The 10,034-nt window shown below is 41.2% G+C and overlaps 1 protein-coding gene across 2 annotated transcripts; it reads right to left on the bottom strand.

The window, feature by feature from the left end:
- Positions 1-328: 328 nt before the first annotated feature.
- Positions 329-6,514, bottom strand: LOC119422144 (matrix Gla protein). Of its 2 annotated transcripts, none has more exons than XM_037689498.1 (5): positions 6,455-6,514; positions 4,088-4,174; positions 3,939-3,968; positions 3,674-3,773; positions 329-617 (listed from the first exon to the last, which is right to left on the bottom strand). In XM_037689498.1, the coding sequence occupies exons 2-5, from the start codon at positions 4,146-4,148 to the stop codon at positions 452-454; spliced, it is 357 nt and encodes a 118-aa protein (XP_037545426.1). In that variant the 5' UTR covers positions 4,149-4,174; positions 6,455-6,514; the 3' UTR covers positions 329-451. The 2 variants fall into 2 exon arrangements, with proteins under 2 accessions (XP_037545426.1, XP_037545425.1); XM_037689497.1 differs by having other exon boundaries at positions 4,088-4,171; positions 6,455-6,507.
- Positions 6,515-10,034: the final 3,520 nt, after the last annotated feature.

Below are 10,034 nucleotides of genomic sequence, written 5' to 3'. Positions count from 1 at the left end.
CATCCTTCATGGAAAAATAATAGTTGCAATTTCAGCCTTTAACTTGGCCCATTTCATTTAACGTCTAACGTCTACCATGTCTTACTTACAAGGATTAATAAATAAAAAAAACATCCAAGAAAAGTTGTTTTATTCTTTATTCTCTCAATGCTATGGACATGAACACTGAAAGCAAAGCTGACGTCATAAATCTGAGTAACATGTTAGTTTCTGAATCATCCTTTTCATTTCAGCATGTTCGTTCTACACGCATTCATCATGAGATTACACAAAAATGAGCTGTAATGAGTAAATGAAAGGTAAACTTAAAGCCACGCTCTGTGTTTTCTTCCAGGACGTCAATCCACAATCAAAACAGAAAACAACACAAGGACATAAATTAGATCAAAACATGCGATGGATGTGGAATAAAGGAGCAGATGATCAGGATAAACTTCCATCTGTGTCCAGTTTAGTACGGACGGATCCCAGCCGGTCTGTAGCGTTGCTGTGATGGGATTCTGGAGCCATAATACCTCTGGTAAGCCTGCTGGTAGCCGAAGCGATAGGCGTAGAGGCGGCAGGGAGAGTAGTCCTCGCAGGTCTCTGCACGGATCTCTGACACGGGCTTTCTTTTCCTGCAGGAGGAAAATTATCTCAGCATGTTCAGTTTGTTGTTGGTGCTGGCTTTGTGCGTTTCTACATGTATCATGTTTACATTTAATGTCAAACTGCGTGAAAGAGTTTATCAAAGTTAAGATCTTTTCAAAAGGAGTTCAGTGGAAAGTTTACGAACAACCAATATCTTACTTGTTGTAGATAACTCTTTAAATGGTTTCAGTTCAGATAAATAAAGTTTTTATCTGTCAGGACTGATGAGATGATGACTAGTCTGAACGAGGATTAACAGCAAAGTAAAGTCCTGCTGTCGTAAAATAATAATTCCCATTCCGATAAGGGGAGGTGTCTATGAGGCTGAACCACTTCGTCTGACTCCTTATGATGTGGAGGAGCAGCAGCTCTACTGTGAACTTCCCCTGGACCATGGTCCTCCTCAGCTTATCACTAAGGCTGAGCCTGAACAGATGAGGCTGATTTTATACCTCATGACTACGGGTGAGAGTTGGGACGTAGACAAACCAGTAAATCAAGACTTTTTGGTGCCAACTAGAGCAACGCCCTCATTCCTGACCACAGCTTTGTCTCCCACTCAATCCCACCATCACTCATCAACAAGACTTGCTCCTCCTTTTTCCAGGAGAGAGCAGTGAATTGGAAAGACGGCTATTTATGACAGTTATTTTATAACACTTTTTCTGATCTGCAGTAGTTATTTGAACAGAAACACTGTGACGTTCCTGCAGGAAGTGCTCCAGGATGCAGCAGAAGTGCCACAGTTAGCTGCTGCTATTGTTGTAGTACTCAAGACTGGTCTTGGTCTTAAGACCGGTCTCAAGACCACTTCTTGATGGACTCGGTCTTGTCTTGGTCTCCGACATTGAGGACTCGGGATTTTATTTGAAGACCAGTCAAGACCACAACTGTGGAAATATCACTAAATTGCCAGAATATTGTCCAATTTGTTAACATCTTTGCTTTATTGGATGCAAAACGCACTGGTTCAAATCCAACTGTTAATGTGACTCTTTGCTAAATACATTTTTTATTACCACTGTCACCCCCTCCCCCTTCCACTCGCAGGTGTCACTCCCAGTGTGGCCAGATTGGGTGGTTTACTGCCAGTTGGGCTGTTTTCATTCTGATTTTGCTGGGAACTGTGGGAAGATTTTTGTTACCATACCATACCACTTTATTTATAGAGCACTTAAAACAGCTACAAAGCCAACCAAAGTGCTGTACAGACAAAACAACAGGTAACACACAAAACAAAATACAAAATGAGGTAAATCAGAATATAGACATAAAAACGATGCAGATAATGACGACAAACCAGGATGGATTGTTGAATTGTTGCATTTTGACACATATTGTTAAATTACCTTGGCTTGAACTGATGTGTGTTCATGTTCAAACAGTAACCAGACTGTAACAAAATACTGATTGGATGGATTTTTGTGTGATGTGGCAGTTTTTAACAGATTTTTGGGCTGGAAAACCTCGACTCTATCTGGCAACACTGGTCACTCCAAGAAAGTGGGAAGTGATTGTTTGGGTGTGGGAGAAGATGTCTGCCATATGATCAGTTATAAAATTTGGCTATTTAAATTACAAAGAATATACTTGTAACTAATGCAACTATATGGTTATCCTTGGTCTTGAGTTCGGAGTTATGAAGAGTGTTTTTAGTTTTTTAAAACTTGGCATGTGATGAAACTGCTTCCACTTTAACAGTTGTGTAATTTTATTGTTGAATCACATGAAGTTAGGTCCCTGAATGTCTGATTTCTTTGTTGTGTAGCTTTGAAAATGTATAAAAGCTGATATATTCATTCAAAAGCAAACTTAAAGTTGCAGTATGTAACTTTTATAAATAATATTTTATAATAAAATCTTATATATATATATATATTTTGAGGTCTTGGTCTCGGACCTTAAAAGTTTTGGTCTTGTCTCGGTCTCGGGTTAGGTGGTTTTGAACACAACACTAGCTGCTGCTGCCAATGTTTCTTTTTGGAAAACACAAAATAGACACATAATGTTCTATTTAAATGAAAGTGATTGCAGAAACTGTTTTGTGATTGAATTTTTTTTTAAGATGGCAGCAATCCATTTTAAGGTCTGGTTCTGGTTGAGACAGTGGAGCTTACCACGGCCGTTTTCCACACGGACAATTCATACTCAAAGAAGAAATGAAGGAGAAGTCAAGATAAACCCTCCTCACTGCAGCACATGTTACACACAAACAGCAACCCAGTGAGAGTCAGAGTGGAAGTGGATTTTCAGTTGATGATGGTTGGAGAGGGAACTGGTATTGCTGTTGTTAACCAGGAGAAGAGCCATTTTATAAATCTGTTGAAAAGAGACCCCCACAGTTTTCAACAGACAGTGCAGGAACGTGTCCTTACGCTGTGACACCCCCTCCTGGGCATCAGAATCAGAATAAACTTTATCATCATTGCACCGAGATACAACGAGAACATGTACGTGCAGTCGTCCGGAAGATGGATGGAGTGCACGAAGCTGCTGCTCTAAGCGCGGCCTCTCTTATCACTGTCATGGAGAGCATCCTCTATCTTCCTGCCATCCCATTGTCCCGTCTCCTACCACAAGTTCTTTGATTACCTTGATAAGTTTTATTTATTCATCATTTTTCTGGAACAGGTGTAATGTTGGCTGCATTTTCTAACAGCCTCGGCCGGCTGCTGCTCAGCAAGCATCTCACTGTAGCCGAGTTTCATGAGCAAACACTCCCACAAAGTTCTGATCAGTCACACAATACTTGGTGCATACCCTGTGAGGAAGTACTTCTGACCTGGGGCAATGCACAACATGAGGTTTCAGCGACGGGTGTGAGTAGAAAAGTATGTAGTTTCCATCATGCACCCATGTCAGCGAGTCACAACGTCAGCACTTGTCATGAACTTTGAATCAGCCTTTAGTCCTGGCTTCTCATCAATCCAACCAGACTCCAAAGAGCTACAATATCTAGAACAAGTAGGATAATAATTGTTCATGACCTTTCCAGAGAACCTCACTCTATCTCTTCAAGTCTGCGCACGTATTTGTGTTTTACCTCATGAAGGCGTTGAAGCGAAACCTGCTGGGTGAATTGTAAATGCTGTTTCCTCTCGGTGGCATGAACGAGTTGGCACGGTTTCGTGGCAAAAACAGATCTGAAACCAAAACAGCTCATTAAATTCACCAACACAGCCCAGGTGATCAGGAGCAGGTGAGATAACAACTGGGGGGATGTTAGTGAAGGGTCAGTGATTAAAGGCCCAGACTGTTAGAACTGCATGCATGCTTCTCCAACTCTGAGATTTTTAACATTTAATCACCTTCAGTGGACTCTGTGCTTTCACGAGAATCTATGGGAAAAACATGGGATCTGGTTAATCATGAGCGATGAATCTCCATCTGAATGTGATCAATTACTGAACAAAAACTGCTGAGTGACAGCAAGACGAGGGGTGGAGGAGGTCTATACCATAACAGACACAGAGAGAGACGGCAGCACAGAGCGCCAGAAACCGAAGGAGGCTTCTCATCTTGGGGCTTCTCTTCTGCCTCGCTGCTGAGGAGAGAAATGATCAGAGTTACGTCTTTGGTGAAGGAGAGGAAGACGCAGAGAGAAAAGGGGTAACTGGGAAATGGACGGGAGAGAAAGTGGCCATTTGTTTGTATTAGGTAACAAGAAAACTTTAACTAGATCAGATGACAGAAAGGTTTCTATATTCATATTTGTGTTTTTTTGTTTATGCAATCCAAACTTTGCTCCATGTCAGTTATGTTTCTGTGGACAGTTTGAAAAGATGAAACGAGTTCTCATTCAGCCAAAGTAAAGATGTTGAACGGATCAGTGCACTCTGTTCAAACCTCAGTTTGTGCCTTTAGAGCAGGAGGCAACAGTTTTATTTCCAAAGGGATGATTTTTACCTTATTAAAGAGGTTAAAGAGTCACATCTTAGACTGAAACATGAGCACATTATACAGTCAGACAGATCATATATAACATCACATCATCTGCAAAAATGCACAGTCTGCTTTACTCTCATAGCAACTCACAGCTTGCATTTGTTGCACATGTTGATTGATTTTTTTTTAAATAAAAATGTTGTATAAATATATATTTCTCGATGAAAAGCTTGTAGTATAGCACTTGGTAAAAGATACTGCAGGATTCCTGTAGCATGAAGGACGGGCAACATTGCAGTCCAGATGGCCAGTTTTAACTTAACAGTGAGATCAAACTGAACTAAAACTTTATGACCTCTATCTATCTGTCATTAATTACATCACATCATCTGCAAAAGTGCACAAGATAAAGCTCAGTGTTGCTCAGAACCGTGCAATGAACATTTGCTGCTGAGTGCTTTTTGACAGAAAACGTTTTCACTTTTAATTTTCTTCCAGACATGACAAGTTCAGGATATTTTAGCCAAAACAAAGTAATCTTCACTTATCTTGGTTGAAAATGCAACATTTAGAAAAAAGTTCTGACATCTGTTTGTCTGTAATTATCAGCACAACCCATGATCTTGGGAAAGTGATAAAGAAAGCTTTAATTAAATTTAACAAATAAATGCTGAAGACTTGGCATGCTGATATTAACTGATGAAAAATACATACAGACTTTTCTGTACCTCGAGATTAATCATTAAACATCTTTTATTTCAGCTTTTTATTCTCATTTGAAGACGTCAGAGGTCAGATGGAAGTGGTCAACTTTTGGCCCTCAGAGTCATGTGTGCCTTAGACATTAACTTTTGATTAAAAAACTACATTTATAGTAAATTATCATAATTTGTAATTTGTTCAAAACATGCCAAAACAATAAATAAATAGAAGTTTAGGCCTAGTTTTGTTTAAAGAAATTTTAGTTTTTTGGTAAACTGATAAAAACCAGTGACGTTCTGTTTTCTTTTCCATAACCTGTTTTTTTTTATAAAATATTGTTGCTAATAATTTTATTTAAAATTAATTTAAATTAATATTAAATGCCTATATTATTTAGTGCTTTTAAAAAGCTGCCAACGAACTGAGTCCAACCTCATCTTGCTGAACAAATCTGTAACCTGCAGCTGTTGTTCATGACTCTGACACACAGTGCACATCTACACACATCACTTTAATGTTCAGTAACATGAAGAAGTGATCCGAAGTGGGAGAGAGGACACCCGTAGGAACAGGAACCCCAGATGAATCGGGTCTGTCTGTGCACAGAGACACACACAGGTGTTGGACTTGCACGTCTGCGGTGAAGCCAAGCCTCCAGCGTCGTCTTCTGCTTGTGGCTTTGGATGGAATTCTGCTTCGGCGGTTCTTCTTTTCAGCATCAATAGCTGCTTTGATTTAACATGAGCGTGCACACACACATAAAACTCACAGACCTGCACATAAACACACACACCTATCTCAGCCAAACGAGCAAACTGAAGCCCAGAGTTCGAAAGGCAACTTCCAGTAACTCACAAGGACATATGATATGAGTGCATGTGTGTGTGCATGTGTGTGTGTGTGTCATTCTGTGTCTATTTGAGTTGTCGTTAAGGTTATAGTGCGTTCTTTTGTTCCTGCAGGCAGAATGAATTCATATTTTTGCACAAATCTTTGATACTTGTCATGTAAAAAGCAAACAGGAACCAAAACGCACAGTTTCTTTTGCACACGACAGTCTTACTCTACCGGACGTTTGCTTCTTTTAACATTAATTTAAAAAAAATGCTATAAACTTACAATGTATGTTATCAAATGCTAAATGAAAGAAATGCAATTTGTCTCACTATATTTGTCTTTTTAGAGTTAAACCCTTAGTTTTATTTGAAATAATTTATCATTTAAGTTGTAAACTCACCTTGAAGCTCTGGGATGGAGGGAGAAGTTCAGGAAATATCTCTCAGTACTTTCTCACCAGGAATATTCCCTATTTATCCACAGCCAACCTTATATACGTTCAAGTGAACCCCCCACCCCACCCTTCTCTTTCTACCTACCGACACCCTCTCTGTGCCACCCTCCAGCTCTCCTCCCCTCTCTCAGACTATCGGCCCTCTTTTCCATCATTTAATCGTGCCTAGGGTATTAGCTCACTGTCTCCCTGACTCCTACGCCCTCGTGGAGCGACACAGGACTGTGGCTGACAGAGAGACCCAGAGGAAAACAAGCCGGGGATAAACAGAGGCCGGGTGGAGGGGAGCCTGGCACGGAGTCACTTAACCTGTTTTATAACAGGTAGATGATAAGATTCACTCCCGTTTGCCATCATGGCAGCGTGAAATGAAAAGAAACACCGACAAATCTGCTCCACCTGTTAAACAGATTTAGAAAACCTCCTTCTGATAAATGCACCGTAAAAAGTCCAGACTTGTAGCACATCAGAACATTTAATCAGCAACAATCACCTCTCACGATAATCCACCATCAAAGGTATCGTTAATTGCAGGTGATGAATGACAACTTAATGAAACACGTTGTAGTCGTGAAGGTTCTCAGTGGAGGTGTTGCAGTTATTAAAAATCTGTAGATGGCGTGTCAATCTGCTCCAGAGGAAGATTTGTTGATGCGGATGAGTTCAGGCAGGTATGAAGGGACTGGGGTTTGAATGGTCCTAAAGGAGAGAAGCAGAATTTTGTATTGAACAGGAAGAAGCAGGGTTAGAAACTGTATGAACAGAAGGACGGATTCCTGATCTGATGGACTGTAGTTTGTTGCACCAAGAGAACAACACACAAATCAGTCTGGACTAAAACTGACTTGTGTGAATGAGTAAAACCATGAAAAACCTTCAGTCACCAAGAAAGAGCAACAGTCGGTGTGAAATGTGGTGATGAATGCAGGAAGATCAGAAGTCTTCAGCCATGACTCTCTGGCTCCACACAGGAAGAGAGATCCAGATTATTGTCCATGCTGGATCAAATGGGATGACTGAGCACTCCATGGGACGTTGTTGAAGGTTGCATTATCATCTGGACGTCTCTGAAAGACAAGTTGAGTTTCATCTGAAGAGACTGAATAACTCTTTACATCGTTGCCAACTCCTCGTCACACTGTAATAATGTGATATTTCAACTAAAGCTGCCTCAGGTTGTGGCAGAATATGTTGGATGCTGGTATGAATGCATGACAATAACCATTTATCAAAGTGACTCAGCACAACGAAATGTTAGAAATTGGAGCTTTTAAAGGAATACTTTGTTTATTTTAAAAGTGATGGCACAAGAATGAAATACCAAAAATGTGAAAGGACTGGTGATGAACAAGTCAGACACAGTAGTATCAATTCAATGCTTTTATTTACAATGAGTAATAATTCAGGATGAAGCAGAAACCCTGGGGAGCAAGGAGATGGGTCAGATCCAGAGTCCAGCAAAGTGGTTTTACTCAGAACGTGCTGGTTCCTTACTGGTAGATGGCTGGTAAGATGTAGGTTTCAAAAGTCCTGTACAGTCACGAGAAGAGCCATAGTGCTCAGGAGGGCGTGTGGATGGAGGGCAAGATGAGCAGCTGAAGGGTGCACAGGTAAGGTTTACAAGGGTTCACTAGGAGATCCAAATACTCAGGTAGGTCTCTGGAGGTTCACTGGAAAGATCACAGGAGAAAGGTAAGTAATCACAAGGCTTAGAGATACACAAAGGACTAGGAGCACAAACCATACGTAGGCTAATGCTCCAGCGTCAGAAAGAAGTCATAAGGTGTCTGATCTACACCTGGAGCCTCATCAGGACACATCACTTGCAGGTGTGGAAGTATGATGCCCTCTGGTGACCAAAGACAGACATGGAACAGGAACTCCCACAGCTGCTCTGTCATATCAATAGCACCTCACCAGTCCTGAACAACAGAACATAGAGAAAAAGGAAGTCTACCTAAGAGTCAGGCTACTGGTAAGCCAGACCAGTCCCTCTCTTATAGCATTCGTAGGCAAACAAAACAAAGAAAAAAATGACACTGGTGTGAAAGAACACTACGATGGCTGTATTAGCTAAAAACAAGTGAAGTGTAACATATGCACGGACCATGAAGCTGGTGTCCTGACTGAATTTAGCCATGACTGACTCGTTGCACTGATCAGACAAACTGCTGTGTTCATCAGCCTCTCAGCACCAATGATAAGACAAACACGTCTATACTCAGCACGTATATTCTCTTAGCAGCACGGCTGTTGTTCAGTTGAGAAAACAGCAACGAAACAAACAGCATCATGTATGAGTGCTGACATTTAATATTAGCTAATGTTGAGTTCTTTCACTGCAAGATGGCATTTTTGAGAAAGGCCAGGAGGAAGACTTCCCTTTTTTCTTCTACTTAGTGCTCTATGGCTCATTGGATATCAACGACCGATTTAATAGAACATCTCTTTAGAAATGACCATCCCTTTAAAAGGCAGGAGCAGGGCTTTATGGTAACGTGTATCAAAAACACGTGATTCCTGAACAAAGAGCAGCACTCATGAAGTCGCTGCTCCTCCTCCCGCAGCTCTTCAGAACACCTACCATAAAGTTAATACGAACAACATCCGTGCAGAGAATATCAGAGAGTTATGTAACAGCATCGCTCTGACCTCAGTCCAAAACTGAGAGAGAGCAGACCTGACGGTAAACAAACCAGAAATGGGAACACTGCAGGCCAGGGAACAGCAAGAGCCAGACAGACAGATCAACATTCAGACATACCTGAACTTTAAAAAAAACTTTCTATATCAGATTAGAAACAGGGTGGTGTAGAGGAAATACATAAAAGCAGAGTCAGATAGAGGGAGGCAGAGCCCACGTTGTTGTGGTTGGATGGTGGGAACATTGTGGTAAAACATGTTCAGCGAGGCGGACCTATCAAGCAGCAGTTTTGTTTCAGAATCAGAAGAAGCCTTATTATCATTGCACCAAAGTACGGCGAAATTATGTCTGTACAGTCGTCCGAAAGATGGGCGGAGTGCACGTTGGAGAAAGACCATGAGGAAAGGGTAGTGGTATTACAAAAAAGATCTCTTCACAGTCTTGTCCTTGTCAAGACACGATTTAAGACATCAAAAAAAACTACCAGCAAGCACATTTATAGATATATTACATCTGATGACAAGACGGTGAGGTTTGTCCATGAAGCACTTCCAGATAGCACCATAGTCCTGATAAGATGTTGGTGTCAGCCGGTACAGCTCTGATAAGCATTTGAGGGGGAGCAGGGGATAGAGCAGAGTCTTCTTAGTTTACACATGTCCCAGGAGAAATTTGAAAAGTTTGCCTGCTTCAAGGCCTAATGGGGGAGTCAGCTTCAGATAAGCCACAGTTGTTGTTTTTTTTCAGGCAGACTGTTGTTTCTCATCAGCCTTGAGTTCTGCTGGTACTCTCATGATCCAAAATGGCCAAATTTGTGAGCGCTCCACTGCTCCGTGCTTATTAGCTCCCTCCAAGGCTGTCCCCAACATGCTGACTACTTCC

The sequence above is a fragment of the Nematolebias whitei genome, chromosome 15, assembly GCF_014905685.2.
Source record: "Nematolebias whitei isolate Nwh7 chromosome 15, NemWhi1, whole genome shotgun sequence".
Taxonomy (NCBI): domain Eukaryota; kingdom Metazoa; phylum Chordata; class Actinopteri; order Cyprinodontiformes; family Rivulidae; genus Nematolebias; species Nematolebias whitei.
The sequence above is the reverse complement of the archived record's forward strand: the minus strand, read 5'-3'. Positions and strand labels throughout refer to the sequence as shown.